General features: G+C 41.0%; 1 protein-coding gene across 1 annotated transcript in view; it reads left to right on the top strand.

Moving 5' to 3' along the window:
- LOC117142233 (AF4/FMR2 family member 4) overlaps window positions 1-20,634 on the top strand; it is a 45,115-nt gene extending 24,481 nt beyond the window's left edge. The window contains 10 exon segments of the mRNA XM_033306085.1: window positions 14,432-14,509; window positions 14,575-14,628; window positions 14,737-14,799; window positions 16,359-16,503; window positions 17,439-17,641; window positions 17,739-18,091; window positions 18,423-18,460; window positions 18,599-19,203; window positions 19,548-19,608; window positions 20,545-20,634. Of these exon segments, the coding sequence (XP_033161976.1) occupies window positions 14,432-14,509; window positions 14,575-14,628; window positions 14,737-14,799; window positions 16,359-16,503; window positions 17,439-17,641; window positions 17,739-18,091; window positions 18,423-18,460; window positions 18,599-19,203; window positions 19,548-19,608; window positions 20,545-20,591 (1,647 nt within the window). The 3' untranslated portion in view covers window positions 20,592-20,634.
- The last annotated feature ends 202 nt before the right edge of the window (window positions 20,635-20,836 follow it).

The raw sequence follows: 20,836 nt of genomic DNA, 5'->3' as shown, positions 1-20,836 counted from the left end.
CATAATTTTTTGTGACTGCACTTGGGGGAGTGGCACTTTTTTCCTGTTTATCGTGGCTTTCAAGAGTTTGCTTCATTTGCCTTTTGTCGCCTGCTGTCAGATGTCGAGAAAATCCACTGGCACTTTCCCGTTTTTGTTCCTCTGGCTCAGTTTCATTTTGACATGCAACTGGCAGACACTGCTGGTTGCATTTTCATTGTCACTCAATGTCGCCAGTTGCCATTTGATTTTGCATTATATGTAAACACCATACATATCATATGTATGTATGTGATTTTGACCCCCTCCTACGCTGGCATTAAATTTACTGCATCATAATTCCATATCCCCCCACTGAGAGGACAAGTCATGGAAAGCCATAATATTGATGAGGCGGTTTGAGTTTGGAAAACGTGACTGGGTGCTCAACCTGATTCCGCCGATTTCCCCGTTGACATTTTTTTTCCTTTTTTTTCTGCTCCTTGCCGCGCGCGGTAAATTTGTGAAATAAGCCAGAAATCGCATAAAATCAGGAGCTGCTGTTGCAGCTGCCAGGGCTCCCGGGGATTTCATGCTGCGCTGCAGGATGTTTGCCAGGACAATGAGTGTGTAGTTGTGCCTACTTTAAGCGAACGTGCTGAGCCTGAAAATATGGGTCGTATTTTGCTTGCCCGAAAATCAAACGAATCGAATCGATCTGGAACTCTTTCCCCAGCCAGTGCGCTTGATTTAATTTTGAGTTCATTTCACAGGCAACAAATAGAAAATAAATCGTTCAACGTTTTGGCCAGCCCGAAGCTCTTTGGCACTCTTATCGCAGCTGCACTAAGCCCGTTTACCAGTTTTCAGTTACTCTTGCCACTGCCAAGATAAATCTGCTCAAAAGCCACAAACTCCAGGCGATGGCGGCACAAAAACAATAAAAATGGTTACAAAACGTCGCTGGGAAGATAAGCCAGTAGATGGATAGGGCGGTACGGCTGGTGGTCTATCAACTCAGCCACGTTAGGCGATAAAAAAAATGGCTGCCCATAAAAAGGCAAAAGATAAAATGCGACAGGCAGGCAGACAGACATTGAGTCAAACAAACAAACAAACAAACGCAAACACGCCGGGCGACAAGAATCCTTATCCTTGGGGCCAAACGCACACACATGCAGTGCTAAACACTCCGCTACACAAACACACACGCACAACCACATGGATGAAAAATGTCTTCATCTCAGGGTTCGAGATTGAGTTTTGCAATTGTCGGAAAGAAATCTTGGTTTTAGTTGCTTGGCTTCAAGAGGATTTTCACTTGATAGTAACCCACAAAGTTGTGGGGCTTGTAGGAATGCTTCGGTGGAAAAAGAAAGCGAAACTCAGCTCAAGATCTGTGAAAAAGTACGTTTGATAAGATAAATATGGATAGGGATTAACTAAACTAATACACATCAGTTGTGACCAATTGAATAATCTCCTAAAGAGCCTAAAACTCTAAAATATCCACTTTTATATTATATAAGTTTCCATATTGGTAAGCATTCCTATTAGTTTTCGAAATAGATATATTTGAGTTTAAACTCGTTTTAGAATCAAGAGAATAAGCTTCAGAGGAACTTTCAGTTATGTTATGTTTTCCTTATCAATACTAAATCACACGTTGAAATTAATTAAGACCTGTAGCAAACTTCGCTTCACAGCGCATTAAACTGCTGTTTTAAATACCAAAGCAGTCACATTGTTCCCATTTATTTATAAGCCAGCGAGCCCATTAAGTTCATTGCATTATTGTGACTTCCTGTCTGCCGTCTAATGAAAACTTGATTAAAATGTAACTTATGCGATTAGAAGCGATACTCGGCTGATTGTATCTCTAAGTCATCAGCTTACTCTGGAGGATTTCTCCTCGTTCTTGAGCTCTTGTCGTTCTGGCATTCATGTTCACTTCGGGGTTTTATAGTCGGGGATTTACCTCAATGCATCCTGCTCACTCTCACATTCCTCTTTCGTTTGCATTTTATTATTTGGCTAAATAATTCAAACAATTATAATGGTCTGTGTGAATGCATCGTCTTTCGACGCTTCGAGCCGGCTAATGACAATAGACAGATGGAAATTCCGGTGGGGAGTTTTCGGCTAACCCTGCTGGCATTTCATTGTCATTGAGTCGAATGTTGAATGGCAATCCGGGATAGGATTTTTCCTACCACCCAGTACCCAGCCTGGCGGCAGCATTAGTTATTCGGGGCATTTTAAGTGCTCTGGCATTTTGTGTTTAATCTGCACATTTGTTGCATAATTCATGGCGCCACGTCGCAAACTGAAACAGAAATTGCAACTGAAACTGCAGCAATTGTAGTTTGTTTTTGTGTTCATGATGCAATGTTTGTGGCACTATCCCCACTATGGCCTCGTGGCTCCACAAAACTCCATGGCCCATCATTTCTGTGATGATTTGAATTTTAAATGAAACTTTCCTCGCCTCGCACTGGATTCCCTTTGGCCATTTGTTATATTTACGCAATTTATTTTAGAGCCAAAGATCAAAGCAAATTGCACAATTGGCCACCAGCAGTCGGTTTGAGTGCATTCTCTAGTGTTTTCAACGCTTTTTTCGGCATTTTTCTGGACTTTTACCGCTCCACGTTGAGTGTTGTCAAACAGAATTTATTTGTCAATAAAGCTGTCACTTCATTACGCGCATTGTACTGCGTCCTGCAACCGGCATTCTGTGTGGTGCTTCAATAACTCACTCTATATGTATCGCACCCACTATCCTTTTTTGGGGGAATTTACCTCACCCACCCACACCCGCTCGCCTGCTGTGCATGCAAACCATTTAACAATGGCGTCCAGAAGTATAAACTTGGATTACCGAAGGCGGTGGATGAGCGAGTGGGAGGTCCTTGTCGCAGGACCTCGTCGAAACTGCAGCAATACCTGCTCGTCCCGGCTCCCTCACCCACCACTTTGCTCCGACATTAATGAATTTGCCGCTGTCAATATGGCCAACTACCAAAGGAGAGAAATGGCAGAAGGACGCAGGAGCAGTAGTAGCAGGACTGCATAAAAACAACAAACGGGCGGGACCAGAGAGTCCTCCTGCTCCTGCTCCAAGCGGGATGCCCATTGCCACCACCATGTTATATCCACACTGCCTGGCGAACCGGACAGATTCCGGGTTCGAGGACTCCGGACTGCGTTTGCCGAACTATTCGCATTACAATTTTCATTTTTGATGTCTATTGACAGAGCGATATGATGGGTAGGGGAGGTAGGAACAGGATGTGCAGAGGATACTAGCTGTCATCGCGATTGTCGACCAGCCAGTAAAAAAAGCTACTTCATACACTCACCAAATGAAGAGGTCGGCTTCAATTTATAAACTAAAGTCAATGACTAGTGCAGTATCTAAACTATCTAATTGTAAAACCAATCCATGGGATACATATCTATCGCTTGAAAACAGAATCATAACAAAGTACAATTTTTGTTCGTATTAAATTCCATGTAAATTTAATGCTGCGCTGAAAGGCTTGAAACTTAGAATAAAACTGCTGAATATTTCAGCAAGTCTAAATTTATGCTTTTATTGCCCTGACGAGTTTTATTATATTTAGATAGTTTTGTTATGGCAAGCCAAAAACACTATTTCCCTTTTTTTCCGGCTTAATTCTTGTTTATTCTGCTGCATTTTCATGCCATTTGAACTTTTCAAAAATCCGGCAAAAGGGCAAGGACTGCAGTGCAGACTCAATTACGCGCTTGTTTGTGTCGATATTTGCGCTATAAGAACTCAATTGGATGACCATTTGGCTTTGAATCCACTGCGCCAGTTCTTTTAAATTCCAGCACACGGTATTTGCAACCAAAAGTTTAAGTAATCTTAACAAACTCTGGCGCTGACAGCTTTCACTTGAACGGTTGACCACATTCGTTAATTACAACAAATAACCGAAATAATGCAAATTAAATTGTGCGAAAATTGTAGTTTGGGGTAACGATTTTAATTTAATTCAATTGCCAGCCAGCGCGGAGCGGAATGAAAAATTACATAAAAACACATGCCATTGCTGTTGGCCATATCAGAAATGCCGTAACAAATGAAGTAATTAATTTCAATTAATTTGCATGGCCAAGCAGAAAAAGCAAGTAAAATAAATAAATACTCGCAGCGTTTCAAATGCAATTGCAACATTTTTATTTGCACTCAATCAAGTATATTCCCCAGACTCTGCGTATATTTGCCTCAAGTTGCAGTTTATGAATAAATCAGCGCATAAATCACTTGTCGACTTGCCCACCCCCACCCGTTTCCCGCTCCTCAAGCAAACCGCTAATTAAAATCATGACTCCCCATCCGAAAGTTGAGATCTCAGAATCTGGGGGTCCTGACTTCTTACCCCCACTGATTTCCAAACCAGATTTCCGTTTTCAATTTGCAAATCAAATTGCCAGTTGGCCAAGGGGCGGAAAATTTCACCTTTCAACTTTGACGACAAGTTTTTCGAACACCCCATTTTTGTGTGCAGAAATTAAAGTTCTCCATTGCTTAAAGGCACTGACCAATTTCCTGTCCTTCAGTTTGCAATTTCAATCGGTTTAGAATCGGTTAAGAGTTTAACCATTATTTCAGAAAATATTTGCAATCCGCTTATGAATATATTGTATCATCGACATATAATCACATCGGTAATCCTTTGAATGGAATTTTACCGGGAATTTTAGTGCCTGCTTTAATTAAGACTTTAATGTGAAAACTCTTCCGATTTATTAATGGAATATATTCTGGGATTTTAAGTTTTCAAGAAGGCATCGCTTAGCTAGCGGTTATGAATCGGTTATGTGTTTCAGCTACAAAACGGCTGCAGAGCATAAATATTAATGTGGCAGCTGAAGATTCTCTAGTTAGTGTAAGCCATGTTTTCCAGCTATTTGCAACCCACACTCGCACACTCTTGTTTATATAAATATTCATACTCCCACACAAAAACTCACACACACACTGAGAAACAGATACACGGCTTTGCCTTGGCGTTTGCATTTCATTAGCCAAAGTGGCATTGTCTGTGTGTGTGTTAGCCATCCCACTCTCTGGCTCAAAAGTAGAGCACATTTAGCCAACAACAGCAGCGGAAAAATGGAAAAAAAAGCGTTAGAAAATGCAAAGTATCCAAATAGACTGAAGGACACTTGAATCCTTGTGTCCAAGTGTGTCTGTCCCTCTCTTCAGCTTCAAAAAAAAAAGAGGAAAATATAAGCTAAGCGCTGGCTATCGCTGTGCTCTTCCAACAAGTGCCAGCTGAAGTGTTTGCCAGTGTGTGTGTGTTCTCTGTATTGTCACACGCTGTCAAACCCGTTTTAGCCCCAAGTCAGTTTGAAGCACAGCAGCATACGATACCATCCCATCTCACATCCTTACATCCTGGCATCGCACATCCTTATTTTTAGCCAAGCGGCTAATTGTGACTGACAAGCGGACCAGTGAGAGACACAGGATTTCAGATGCGTGTGCACATCGATGGCAGCTCAAGTGAGTGTGAAAATTGCTGCACCCCCAGCATTTCGAGGGCCTCACATTGGTGTCCCTCTCTCTGTCTATAAATAAGCGCCCGGAAAACGAGCCTTGCAACAGAGACACACATTTAAGCCGCACCAAAAATGAAAAGAAAACTAGGCTGCAACGAACATTTACCCAACTGCAAGTTTAAGATTCCTTCTGTTTCCGACTGGCCACCTGCCAAGTAGCTAATAAACTTCCTCCACAATGGTCTAAAAAAAAAAAGAAGAACCCAAAAAAAGAGGGACAGCAATTCGGAAAAACTGGTCGGAAGAAAAGTTTTGCCTAATTTGCGGCAATAAAAGCAAGTGCCACGAAAAGCAGCTGAAATTTGGTGGCGAGAAAATAAGAAAAAATAGGAAAAGCAGCTCGGCAGCGAGCACAGAAAATTTAAGAAGGAAAGAAATTTAAGTAAAGACTTTACAAAATATTTAAATTAAAACACTAAAGATAGAAATAACGAAAGCAACATAGAATATAAAGTACGATTTAAATTGCAAATAACTGAATAATAGTTAGAGAGAGGAAATAATACAATATAATATGCAAATAGCAATTAGGAAAACAATAAGTCAACTTTTGACCAAATCAATAATGACAAATATACATACTTCCCAAAATTATTCAATTTTCCTTTGGCTCAGCCACTGAATTATGCAAATGCAAAGATAACTTCTTTGTCTTGGACCACTGAAGACTTCTTTCTTTCGTTGTTTGCCGAATAAAATTGTGTTTATTTTTGATATTTATATTGTGTAATGGCAAATCAGCAATTCAAATAGTTATGGATAGATATGGCCACAAAGTCAGCACCACATTAAATCCCAGCCCGAGCCCAATGCACTTAACCTGACCGAATGTGTAAATAACAATTATAAATATTTAATTACATATTTGTGGAGCAACATTTTGCCAAACAACTTGACAACAACTCACATGGCCAATGTTTAATTGTCACTGTGACACACACAAACACACTCACTCACTACCACATTCGCAGATGAGCTTTGGATAATTGTCAGGTTTTAAATAATTCAGTTGGTATTTCATTGTTGTTTTGCGGTAAATGGCAAATGAACTCCTACAAGGATACAAAATGTTCATATCGTTTTGGGTCCTCTGTGACTCACTGAAAAATTGATCAAAACTTAATTGTTTGTGCCATAAAAATGTTGTTTCCGAGCGACAAAACTAATTACCAAGAACTAAGTCATTTTGCAAAAGGGAATGCAAATTCTGGCACAATGAACAGCTTTGCAGCGAATCATTAAACAGCCGCATTGAATGAAAGTCCTGAAAAGCGAATGCCCAAGTTGTATATTTTTCCCGATTTTTTATTTTTAATTTTCTCTTTTTTTTTCTTTGCTGCACTTGAAGCAAGGCCTTTTCAGACCGGCTTTGATTGAAAAGCCGCAGCGCTGCTTAGGTCAACATTATTTATTTAAGAGGGGCGTGTTTAATATGCGTAGCCTGTTGTTTGGTCAATCGGAGCAGAACTGAACAGGACATGCCAGGACATGGAAAAGTAACGAAAGTAGTGGCGCAGGATGGGCGCTCGTTAGCCCGGGGCTAACCAAAAAGATGGCTCAAATCTGGCACGAGTAGATGGCCAGGGGTGAAGGTGGGAAGAGGACATATCCTAGGCACGTAATCCATGTCCTCCTTTGCGCTCCTTCCAGGCTCCTCACTTTGCTGTCTCAGTGATTGACCCAAAAATGCGATGATTCGTTTTGATTTTTCACTCTGTTTTGCGCATCCACTCCTGCTTAAACCAGTTTTTCTTCTCTTTTTTTTTTGCTCGACTCCCCATCAAATTGAAAACAAAAATATGGCTCGGGGCGAACTTTTCAATTGGCCTTCCAAAAAATTCAATGAGCAACATTTTGCAGGACGAACAATAGATGGGAAAATTGCACATCGAATCACATTAGTTTGTTCAGTTTACAAGGTTTTTGGAGCTGCCTTTTCTGATTTGATTACTCTCAATTGACTTAGTGTAAAAGTTTGGCCATAATTAGCTGCAGAAGCCAAACGCTGTTGATCACTAGCTAGAATCAGCCCTAAACCTGCCATTTAACACCTGCATTTCAACACCTTACACACATACACATGGTACCTACACAATTTTCCCATTTCCCCTATGCTTCACTCTCTCCCTCGCACACTCTATCTCTATCTCCCTCTTTGCCCCTGTGGCCTGCCACAACATACTTTTGGCATAATAAATTAGCTGCTCGGGTTGCTGAAGCTACTGCTTTTGCCACCGCCCTTCCTTTTGGCACTGCGGCAACTTCAATCTTAATTAACTGATGTCGACGCAGTTTACAGTTATCCAGCGTTACGGCCATGGTAGATGTGTCCTGTATATGTGGCCACATATCACGTATACGCCGCATATGCATTTTATTAGATGGCACTTAAATTGCAATTAGCAACTAGCAGAATCTATCTATATATAAGATATTATCAAAATATCAAATAATGTAGTAGTAATTAATGACCGAAGTTTGTTTTATATAAATGAAGATAACTTTTGGTCAAAATGTTATATCAATTTAATTAGAGAGCAGCCAGTTAATTACTGTCTTAATGATTATTATGTTGCTGCAAACTTTTGCTTTAGCCTGTGTCATTTATCCTAATCCGCTCGCACATAAAAATCATTTACTTTGAATAATGCTTCCTGTCAAATTGTCTGGCAATTTATTTGTGGCACAGCAATCCTTTTCTTCCGACTTCTCTATTGTTTTGTCATTTGTCGCTGTTGGCTTTCATTTTTTGTTTGAGTTTTTCCCTCGCTCTTTCATTTCTTTCTGCTCCGCTGGCGGAAACAATTCGTTTTGTTTTACTTACCTTGGCCTAAACGCTGAATTGTTTGCTTAGACCGCCGAGCCGAAGGCCTTGTCCTGGTTTTTCGAGTAGCTAGGATATTACTCACCTACGTACTCAGCCTGATAAATTTTGTAGTTTATTCATTGCAATTACAGGATATCCCATAAATTAGAAGCATCTGCTGCTGTTGGGGAAGATTTCGCTCCAGCTCAGTTCATAATTAATAAGCCAGCGTGGCTGACACAACTTAACTTAAGCTCTCCACTTGACTTTGCTCCAAAAAGTATGCAACGAATATGGCCCTGCAAAAGTCATCGCTCATTTGTTATGTAATCCTTTTTCGGCCAAGGGGCGGCTGCTGCTGCTGCTGCTGTTGTCCTGCTTAACCCTTAACGCCCACCGTCCGCTGGCAGGCGAAAGTGTTAATGAGTTTTAATTATTAAAATTTTGAAGTTACTGCCACGACGGCTGCTGTTGCAATTTTAAGGACAGCTGGGCTTTATTTATAGATATTATATATTTCATGGGTTATACACAGGCACCGCCGCCCACTTTGCGACTTTTGCTTAACTGCAGCAATTCCCAGTCGCAAACTGGTGTTCGTGGGTTTATCTTGTTATAAATTTTTGTTGTTTTCAAACTGCCAAGCAACACAAGCAGCAACTACAAGCACACTGCGCTGCTGGCAACTAACTTTTGTCAGCCAGTGTATAAAATTCGGCGTTTGTGTGAGTGTGTGTTGCAAATAATTTGCAATCAAAAGTTGCCGGCTACGAAAATTCCCAGTGAGTGAGTGTGTTTGTGTGAGTGTGCGGGGCGTGGCTTTGCCTCCAGCTGTTTATCTCACCCACTATCTGTATCTCACACAGCCAGGAGTTTCCAAATTTTCCCATCCAGATTGTAGGCTAATTTATAAAATAAGCTGCAGCACAAGCAAAACATTTATTCTGTGCATACTTCGTCGCGGATCACAATTAAAATATTAGTTTTAAAAGCGACTTATGCTAAGATTTGGCCAACCCAAATAAACTTTAATTAGGTAAATGCGTAAATGCGACAGGCGCTAATTATGCGCAACTCGCCGCGATTCACTTGCTTAAGAAAAGAAATGCGCCAGAAGAAAATAAATAAGCCAGGATGAAAAGACTAAGAATGGGAACAAGTGAGAACAACTGAAGGGAAAAGAAATGAGAAGAAAGGAGAAGACATGGCTGGGAAACAAGCTTAAACAATGGCTGGAAGCTGAGCCAAAGCCAAAAGCAAAACAAAAACAAAACAAACCAAGGCTAAAGCAACAACTAAGATTGTGAAGAGATTAAAACCGCGACCAGGCTTAATTGAGCGAAGGAGGAGCGGCGAATGGTTAGGGGGGTAGCAATCCACATCGCGTATACGCGATGTTTGCCAGACGCGTGAGCTAAATGCCAAACGCCGAAAGGATGGAAAATCGAGGAAAATACAAAACGTTTGCGGCATTGTGATGCAGCAGCAGTGCAGTGCAACGCAAAGAAATGCGCCCATTGACAGGGACGGCAATAGAGATGCAGAAAGAGACAGGCAATCGCTGCCATTTGGTATTCTTATTTATCCCTTTCACCGAGAGCGACTTCAGTTCACATTTTGTATGCAAAATGCGCCAAAGCAACTACAACAACATGAATGGTGGGGAAAAGGGTAAAACTACAATGGAAGGCAACAACAATGCGGACTACCAAAGTCAAGCCACATGCATTCATTCATTTGGTTTACTCATTTAGTTGCAGTTCTTTTCTACCATTGCAGCATTTTCCACTTGCCAACGACAATTGCAGATTACACTGTGCGAAATTATTTAATTTCACTTAATTCAAATTTAATTTATCACGAAAATCGCTGATATAAAGTTTGTGTAGTTATAGATAGTAAATTTAATTTATGCAACATTTAAATGATAAGTTACAACACTTATGACATAAAACATACTTTATTAACACTACTTTTTCCGGCTTACTGGCAACATTCGCTGTTGCAGCACACTTGAAGATTTTCCACGGATGCTGCTTTTGTTGCCACCAAAGCAATCTTATTGTTATTATTGTTGTTCCGCTGCCGTTAGCAAAGAAATGAGAAAGGAGCGAAGAAAGCAAAGAAAGGCTAAACAAACACAAGTAGCTGGCAACAATAACAACAACAACAGCAGCAGCAACAGCACAACAATAACAAATTGTAACATAAACTTTTAGCCGCTGGCATTTAAGTTGACTAAATGCTCGACTTAATTGGCTAACAGTCGAGGGTAGAACAGAATGCAGTACAAAAGGAAAAATCAGAGGCATTGAAAACTAGATACAGACTATTGAAAAGACTTTGGCCTGACCCGATTTGACATGAAAATATAACAAATCAGGTTAAAAAACCACCTTAAATTACGAAAGAATTTTACTAAAAAAAAAAACACACCAACAAGGAAATTCATAAAAAGTACATACCGTGTAAACAATGCGAATAAAAAATGTAATTATAATAAAGAGTGGCACTTGAATGCATATGAAAAAAAAGTGTCGCAAGTGCAAATATTGATCGAAAACTAACAAAACGGTATATAAAAAAAGAACAGAAAACACAACTTGAGCACAATTTGTTAATTAAAGTCAACCAATAGGAATTATGAAAACTGTTATGCAAATACTAGCAGCCATTTCAAGTGTTGAATAATATTTACACAATTAAAATCGTTTTGATTCGCATAAGCTGAATAATTTATAAGTAAACATAATCACACAGTAAGCTAATGTTATTCGAATTCAAATAAATACGCCCAAAATGGCGGTATATTTTTCTGATTAAATGAGCTCAATTATATAACCAAATGTATTTGCAAATAAATTAACATCAATCAAATGCGAATATTTCACCATTTCGTGCGCCCATTTTTCTCCAATCGACATTTGCCATAAATTTGTAGCCTGCATCAATTGCAATTTAATTACCAGCTATACATATAGAGAAAATAAAAGCTATTGAAAGCCATGCTGTTTGCTTTGTAAAAACGCCGCCGCACGATAAAAATCAGCAACAAATCAGCTTAAAAGTGGCTCAAAAGCCTCGCTCATTAAGCCGCGTCACATGGGAATACTGTGTATGCAAAATTGTTGAGGCTAAATAGTTTTAGCGTCGACTGCAACACGTTCAAGTAATTGGTGGCTACTTTGGCCGGCCAAATTGTTTGCATTTATATGCCATTGCCACGCCCACGTCAGGGCTGCATGGGCGTTAGTGAGTGGCGGCCTGAACCGGTAGATGTGCCTGTGTTAGTGTGTGTGTCATGCTTAATTATTGTAAGTCAACACTTGACTACCGAGTGATTTATAAACGTTGTTATTTTCACTGTTTATGCTGGCAACAACAATGTCGAAAGACAAGGTCGCCTTCCACCGTTCAAGCGCAAATTTCCAGTGGCCAACACTGCGTATACGCAACGTATAGAATATTCAGCTAAATCACAAGAGTTAGAACATTAATTGTGGGCAAAACAACAAATGGAATCGAGCATAATTATAAACAAAGTTTGGCCAAGGAATATAGACTGACAAAAAGGGGGTGGGCGTGGCAGGCATTGCGGCAAACGGAAAAGACTGGGGAAGGGAGTGGGGGAAGCTGGGTATTTTAACTTCTTGGCAACAAACAGCAAACCGCAAATAGCAAAAATAAACATACACAGAGTAAGAGAGTCAGACAAATGCGGGGAGTGGAGTGCATGTTTTGCAAGCCAAAATCAGAGCCAAGTTGCAAGGTTGACCAAAAGACAACAGCAACAACAGTTTTGCTGTATTTAAATGGATTTTGGCAACTGGAGTTGGGCAAACCCGCAAAGTGCAACAACAACAGTTGCAGATACAGATACGGATCCAAAAACAAAACACCCACAGCATCGAAATCAGCCACAGAATCACTGAGAAGTTTAATTAGAAGGGTTGGCTCTTTAAAATTTATGATAAAAAACAAAATATAATGTATTAGTTAGCAATAACTATATTATAATTCTCCTCCTTAAATATTGTTTATTTATTTTCCATATTTGTACTATGTAAGTTAGTAGTAACATTTACCAATTTAGACAGCATTTACAATTTTTCTCAGTGCTTTGATATGCTGCAGCTTGCATGTGTAAGCCAAAGTTTGCATTTAAAGTTGAGAGTTGGCCGACGGAGTTGGAGCTGCAATTGCAGTTGAAGTTGCCAAAATACTAAATGTCTATCCGCAATGCCCACAAGCGCACACAATCCAAATCCACGTTCCCAGACAGAGTCGCAAAGATAAACCCATATATAGACAGGGTTGAGAGGGGGTAAAAGCGTAAAATTCATAGTCTTAACTCGAATAAGAATGAATAAAAACTTCAACATATTTTCCGGCACTTGCCCCAAGTTGATTAACACTTTCTGGAGCATTTTGATAATTGCATTTCAATTGCCATTAGCTGGAAAGCCTTTTAGCCGCGCCACCAATTCCAAGCAGCCCTTTTCTAATTAGCCTGCTAACTTGGCTGACTGCCCTTTTGCACCCGCTGCCTCATTATTGCCTTCAATTAGCCGACCGCTTAGTGCATAAAAATTAATTTAAATTGCTATTTAACTGACCATGCTCGGCGTTTTCCTAAACCAGCTAGGCTTTTCTTCTTTTCCCCGCCCAGCAGAATTCGGTTTTTGTTTTTCCGCTGAAGTTTGAGGCAGGACTTTTCCTAATTAATTTATGAGCATTTCTGCGGTTAGACAGTGGACAAATACAAGCTGCTCTTGTCGGCGTTTCTTATCCGTTTTGGCTGCACTTGAATTTTCATCTGCGATGGGGGATTTTCCCCTGCATACAGCTACTTCGAATTTTCCTAATAGATAGTATGCGTGACATGTTGCCAACCTGTATCGCTATTTCTATAAAAACAAATTTAAAACACACAAGGACAGAGTTTGCAGTAGATTACAGCAGGGAAAACAAAAAGAAGTGGGTAGATGGCAATGATAGAACACGTTTTAATTTTGAACACAACATGTGCGCCGCAAGGGGATAAAAAACTGGGAAAAATCAGTTGGTTGGAAAAATGTAAACTTCATTGTCATGGAAGCTGTACATTTTAAAAAGGCAGTCGTGACCATGATCGGAATCAGAAATGAACTTGAATAGAAAGATAGAAAGCCTCATGAAATTTATAGAAGGTAAGCTAGTTTGTTCTCAAATAAGTAATTTTTGAAGAAAATGTTTGAATTAGCTGCACAATTATTATTTTATTAAATTAGCTGAAGACACCAGCTGAGTGCAAGACTACATGTTTTTCTTGATTAGACTGAAGCCATTATACATTTTACCTTTAAGCTAATGACGCTACAGCTTTAAAGACCAGCAACAAAGTAAATTCACCCGCTCAGCACAAAATGCCAGCCCGAAAAAAGGACGAAATTAAGCAGAGCGAGTGGAAATGTAACCCAGTTGCACACATTCGCAGTCACATCGCTCAAAAGTAACGCTCGCCACCTCGACTCAAACATTTTCGCCTAGGTGTTAAAAATAAAAAGCTGTCAGAACTGGGGACTCATTTAGTCCCTGCAGCACGGCACATGTGTGTGTGTGTGTTGGTTTTACCTGACTCACCTGTAATACGTATTCCCCTGGCCCCTACTTGCCACACCCCCAACACCCGCCTATCTGCCCCAACCATCCACCCTTGCGTCCGACGAACAAGAGTCACGTCTCTGGCGTTGTCATAATGAATTCAGCGTTTATGGCGCTTATTCCATTTGGTTTCATTATCAGTGGGTAAATGTGAACCCCACCCGCACCCATTTGCCACCACCCCACCCCTTTGCAATGTCGTGTGCGTTTGGTGTCATGAACTTTTTGGCCAAATGAGGGGCACAGCGGGTTTGGTGGCGCACAAAGCGCATTACAAACATTTGAAGTTGAAAATTGAGGCTGAAGGTTGTATTTGTGTTTTCGCAGCGACAACGTGACAGTTTCAACTTAATTATGTAATCATGGGAAATTGGTTTTGCGAACTAGCAATCACCTAACGATTCTCTATCTATCTTGTCATCATTGCAGGTTCGCACACTTTTCGTCAGTGGTTTGCCCATGGACGCCAAGCCGCGCGAGCTCTATTTGTTATTCAGAGCCTATGAGGTGGGTTTTTCTTGTATATAAACTAAGTAAAACCATTTATTAATGCAAAATGTACACACGAACAGGGCTATGAAGGATCTCTTTTGAAAGTAACTAGCAAAAATGGCAAAACTGCATCGGTAAGTAAACGTTTTCTTCATTATTTTTTTTATTTTTGAATCCTGGAATTTTCTTTAATTTTTTAAACTACCTTTCAATCTTTTAATAATTTCCAAAAATACTTACAGCCCGTTGGCTTTGTGACATTCCATACAAGAGCTGGAGCTGAGGCAGCTAAACAGGATCTGCAGGTAAATATGCACAACAGATACACCCATATCGCTGTACCTTTTATAATCGAAGAAACACCAAAATTATTTAGCAAATTTGTATGAGCAATGCGACAAAAACAGAAAATCCCAGAAATATTTTCTCAGCGACAAGAGCAAATGAAACCTACACACATAACTTAAGAACTGTAAAGCACCCAATGAAAAAGTACTGAAACTACGAAAATAACCAAAATACTTGTATACTCGTATTGCCTGGCTTAAATACCTTTAGGCCCCCGTTGCCGCTGCTCAAAAATCGAGCTGCAAGCTCCTTTTGCATCACCCAAAAATCAAAAATCACCAAACAAAAAAACAAATGATAGCAAACAAAATACGAACAAACAAACAAACAACGATCCACACGAACACGTGCTTGCATTTGAAAGAAAGAATCTTAAAATTCACCAAATCGCATTAAGTGTTTCCCTCTCTGTCTAGCCTTTGCTGTCCCGCTCTCTCTCTCTCTATGTATCTCTATATCTCTCTTTCTCTCTCTCTCTGTCGTTCTATATATCTCTCTCTAACTTGCCATTGAGTTGTCTTATTGTTTTTGGTATCTGCATCCCCCCCTATTATTTGCTCATTCTACGAAAACTCTTTGACACGCAGAGAACACAAATACACACGTAAACTGGTACACTCATCACACCCACACACACACACCTCCATCTCTGGCAAAAAATATGCAAAATGGCAAAGCAAAAAGCACCAACAAACGAAAAGCAACGTCTCAAGCCTGTGGTGCATGTCCCCCAGCCACGCCCCCCCAAAAACCAACCGCCCCTGGAAGAGCACCCTCAAGTTCCTCGAAACAACTTATAATTATCCTTGGAGATCCTGATGTCCTGGCTTTCAGCTAAAAGCATTTTTGAGTCATTTAATAGTTCGCCTTGAAATAAAACTAAGAGCAGCAAAGAATATTTAGTTCAAAGATACATTTTTCAGAAATGAACCTAAATATAAATATTTTAAAATTTTTCTAAAGGAACAAAAAAAATTGTTTGGATTGCTTAATTGTTTAGAAAAATAATTCTGGTTTTAAAATCTAATTTTCATAAGGAAAGTATTAGAATTTTCGTAGTATTATCAAAACTGTGATTGAAAAATATTGAAAAATGGCTAGGACTTTTACCGATTCAAGTGATTTTCCCCCAAAAGACCCCAATCCATAGCAACACTTAGCCAAAACCAGCTGTCACGACCCCCAAAACCAAAACTCAGATTAACGAGCAGGCACCACGTAATACAAATGCTACGCGTTGAATGTCTCCCGTCCCCCGAAAAAAACCCCAAGCAATAGCTCTCCAAGTCAAAAAATGAGAAACACAAGTTTGAACACAGTTTTTTTTGTTTTTTGTTGTTAACGTTACTTTCACGCGACATTCAAAATTATTTTTGGCGAATTGTTGCAAAAGAACTACTTGAAAAGTCTCCCACGTTACCTTTGAACTTTGCCGAAAGAATAAATTACTTGAACAAAATAAAAAAGAAAACAATGGAAAATACAAACCGCTGTATTTTGATCTGATCATTTACAGCAGGGTGTACGCTTCGATCCCGATATGCCCCAAACAATTCGCTTGGAATTCGCCAAGAGTAACACGAAAGTGAGCAAACCCAAACCACAGCCCAATACAGCGACAACAGCCTCACATCCTGCATTGATGCACCCACTCACTGGACGTAAGTAAAAAAAAAAAAATGAACAAAAAATAAAACAAATATAAAAACAGTAACGAGAAATTATCAAAAGCAAAAGAACTCGGCAGCTGCTAATTTCTTTGAGTTTGTTTTGTTTTCCTATTGAGTATGTAGTTGATATCTATGAAATACCGATACTATGTTTAAGGGTACAAGAAATCCGAACCGAAGGCGTACTCAAGCACCTCCTCCTAACTATTGACAAAACCACACACAAACACACCGAACACACCGAACACTCGCACACTCTTACACCGATCTATCCAACAATTGAGCAGTTGAAAATGTTATATATGGAAACGAACAAAACAAAACCAAACTAGCTTCAAGTGCACACAACTTTAAATATATATACATACATATATATAACAGCAAATATATATCGTAAATACTTTTGTATGCTATATCTACCATATCAAGTTGTTATCTCTGCATACTTCGAGTCGCTATTGCGTTATGTTTATATTCCCAACTAGGTTACAGCCACGATAACTACAACATCTATATATAATGTACTGCACTTTGATCACTTGCCACACTTTGTGCAACTCACACACGAAAAGACCATACACGCCTACAAAAAATAGAAGAAAAGAATAAGCCAAAGAGCTAAAAGTTAGTACTGAATAAATAGGCTTCTATAGCTTCAACCTAAGAAATGTTTAAAACAATTAATTAACTTACAGAGATTAAATTTAGAGTCATTGACAAATAAGCTGTTTTAACAAAAGACTGAGGCAACGAACTTTAAGCATAAAAATCATTTCTTAATATATTTTTTTTTTCGTTTGGAAACCGTTCTTGTTTTTACCATTTAGATTTTTGTCAACTAAAACCAGTGTTTAATACTCAATTAGTACCCCACTTAGGTGAGCTGCCATCTGATTTACCCCACTATTTCTCTTCTCGACTCGCAGATCTGGGCGGTCCCTTCTTTCCGGGCGGACCGGAGCTATGGCATCATCCGCTAGCCTATTCGGCAGCCGCCGCCGCCGAATTGCCAGGAGCTGCTGCACTGCAGCATGCAACGCTAGTGCATCCGGCCCTGCATCCGCAGGTGCCAGTGCGCTCCTATCTCTGACTAAATACAGACAAAGTAATGGAGCAGCCGATGCATCAAGTAAGTGGAATGCACATAAATCAGTCAAAATTTGCAATAGAAATATAAACATTTGACAAAGAAAGATTATTAATATTCTTCTTAACCCACTTTGCAGACTCAAATGACCATGCCGCCACATCATCAGACAACTGCTATTCATCCCGGAGCTGCGATGGCTCACATGGCTGCGGCAGCTGCAGCAGCCGGCGGAGGCGGGGGAGCGGCCACCGCTGCTGCTGCACCGCAGAGTGCTGCTGCGACGGCTGCTGCAAGTGCCGCTGCAGCGGCTGCTGCCTCACATCATCACTATCTGTCGAGTCCGGCGCTGGCCAGCCCGGCTGGCTCCACGAACAACGCCAGTCATCCGGGCAATCCACAGATCGCGGCCAATGCGCCCTGCTCCACGCTGTTTGTGGCCAATCTGGGGCAATTCGTGTCCGAGCACGAGCTGAAGGAGGTGTTCTCTAGGTAAATTGCACACGAATAATGCCAAACGTACTTTGTAATCTTTTTGAGACACAATGAAAACTGCACTGGGATCACTGGAAACCATCACCACAGTATAAACCACCCGATCACGATCACGATCACACATAACCACTATAACAACCACCACTCTTGATGGCACTTTGTGAACTTTCTTAACCGAGTACTAACCGAAAACTTTTGCGTTCTCTTCCTTGGTTCGTTTGTTGCCCACCATCCCACCCGATCACTCTTCTTGTATGATACATGATAACCGACATATATATCTAACAACAAATTATATATACCCAACTATGATAAATAATATGCACAGTATGCCTGGCTTTTGTCGCCTACGAATGCACACAAAAGGTACGCACCCAATCACAAATTCTATGCCTATTACTTTGTCTTCAACTCTGACCTCAACCAAACCAACTTCAACTTCCTACTCCACAACAACCACATCTGCGACTGCGTCTGCAACTGTGACTGCTCCTGAACCACCAGCCATGGCAACAGCAACTGGCTCAAGCTGCTCCACCAGTAACGGCAGTGGCAGCAGCAACAGCAACCACAACAACGCTGCGGTGCAGCAACATCCGGTGGCATTCATCGAGTTCAAGGACCCACCGACCGCGTCTCAGGCCATGCAGCAGCTGCAGGGTAAATATCTGCTCAGCTCGGATCGCGGTTCCATCCGCATCGAGTTTGCGCGCAGCAAAATGATCAACGAGGTGACCATAATGAACACCAAGGCACCGCCACCACCACCACCCACTGCTGTTGCTGCTACTGCTGCACCACCGCCACCACCAGCACCCATGTACATCCTGAACGGCGGTGGGGGGGTCGAGCACCTGCTGGTCCCAGCACCACCGCCGTCGGCACAGCAGCAGCAGCAGCAGCAACTCCAGATGCAGCAACTGCAGCAGCAGATGCACCTGCAGCAGCAACATCAGCAGCAGCAGCAACTCCAACTGACCGTGGCAGCACCATGCACCGCAGCAAGCACCACCACCCACAGCAGCACCACTAGCGTTGTTGTTAACTCACTACAGCACCACCAACTTCATCATCCAAATCAGCACCACCAAAATCATCTCTTTAGAGACGTATGTATTATTCTGGGTGAACCAAATGAACCAAGTTTCTTCTATGTATGTCTGTGTAGCGTAATCTAACCCCCATCATTATCATTAAGTTGCTCCACTAAACTGCACACACGCTTAGCCCTTGGCCCATTAATATTAGAATAAGCCTTTCAATCCGCAAAAAGGTTTTCACAGGCCCAAAAGTCCCTCGAATGCATGACCCTCAACCAAAACACAGAACCTGAAACCCAAATCCAAAATATAAAAGGGGAAACCCATTAACTATTTATAAAATTTTGCAAATTGTTATTGTTAAGCTTGCCCGTTTACTTTGCATGCTACCTCCACCACCAACACAACAACAGCAACAGCAACAGCAGCAGCATCAGCAGCAAGCAACAATCCAGCAGCAATCAGCAACAACAAGTAAGAACCTACCTAAGGGATGGCCAAAACCATATGAGTTTGGCCCGAACTCCGGAGCGCACTCGCACACACACACACACTTAGCCATAACAATTGGAGCCGCATTTAAACACAAATTGTAGCACACAAAAAGTTGGCAGCCATAACGAGGTGGGGGAAGGGAGCGAGTCCAGAGGAGGTGCTGCTGGGACTTCCTCATAGACATCCGTTTCCTAAATGGCAGCTTCCGCTGGGAGACTGCCCCGCCAACCACTCTATCTCCACATAGCGCGGGCTTTGACTCACGTACTTCAAATGCCAAACGGCCACATAAATATGTTTTTCAATTTGCTGCAAGAAAAAGCCACGGCAGCAGTGGCAGCAGCTTTATAAAAAATGCAAAATTAAACGCAGCATGCCACACCTATATTGCCATACACATAACCCACTTGACTGCCCCACCAACTTAACCCAACCACGTTAAACGTTCGGGCTTTAAACCACTTTTGTTCAAGGCATGGTCGGTACTTTACTTTATTGTAGGTTGTTTGAAAATCAATTTGCATATCGAGGGGTGAGCATGCACGAGCTGCCATAAATTTTATCACTAACTAATGGAAATTTAAGTTTTAAGTAAGAAAACTTTAAAAAGAAGGTTTTCCTGCCTAAATTTTACTATATTATATATAGATTAAAATGTTTGACTAGGTTTTATTGTAACTTTTCAGGTATTTTAAAGTCTATATCTAAATAAAATTTATATATTTTTTTATTTTTTATTTACCCTAACTAATTAAAATAAATAGAAAGTTAGAAGCCATAAAAAGTAATTTAGAATACTGAGCACGAGTAGTTCCCAAATAACCACCTAAATAGCCAGCACCACCGAAACCCGTAGTTGGACCACTTAAACTGACAAAAACTAATTGGGCCTCTCACTTTGCAAATTATTTCCAGAGGAGCGGGTATGGAATCACGGCATGATTTGCTCGCTAAAAAGCTAGAGCGCGAGATGCAGCAACAGCAGACGCAAGTGCACCACCAGACGCAGCAGCAGCAACAGCAGCAGCACCACCACACAGCAGCGCAGCACTACCACCACAGCCACCAGACAGCGCACCACCAGCAACAGCAGCAGCAGCACCACCAGCAGCAGCAACAGCAGCAGCAGCAACAGCAGGCACAGCAGCAGCACCTGAGCCACCACCACCACCATCATCATCACCATCAGCAGCAGTTCTTGATGACG

This window comes from Drosophila mauritiana, chromosome 3R (genome assembly GCF_004382145.1).
Source record: "Drosophila mauritiana strain mau12 chromosome 3R, ASM438214v1, whole genome shotgun sequence".
In the NCBI taxonomy this organism is placed as follows: domain Eukaryota; kingdom Metazoa; phylum Arthropoda; class Insecta; order Diptera; family Drosophilidae; genus Drosophila; species Drosophila mauritiana.
Note: the sequence above shows the minus strand (reverse complement) of the source record. Positions and strands in the feature narration are given on the sequence as shown.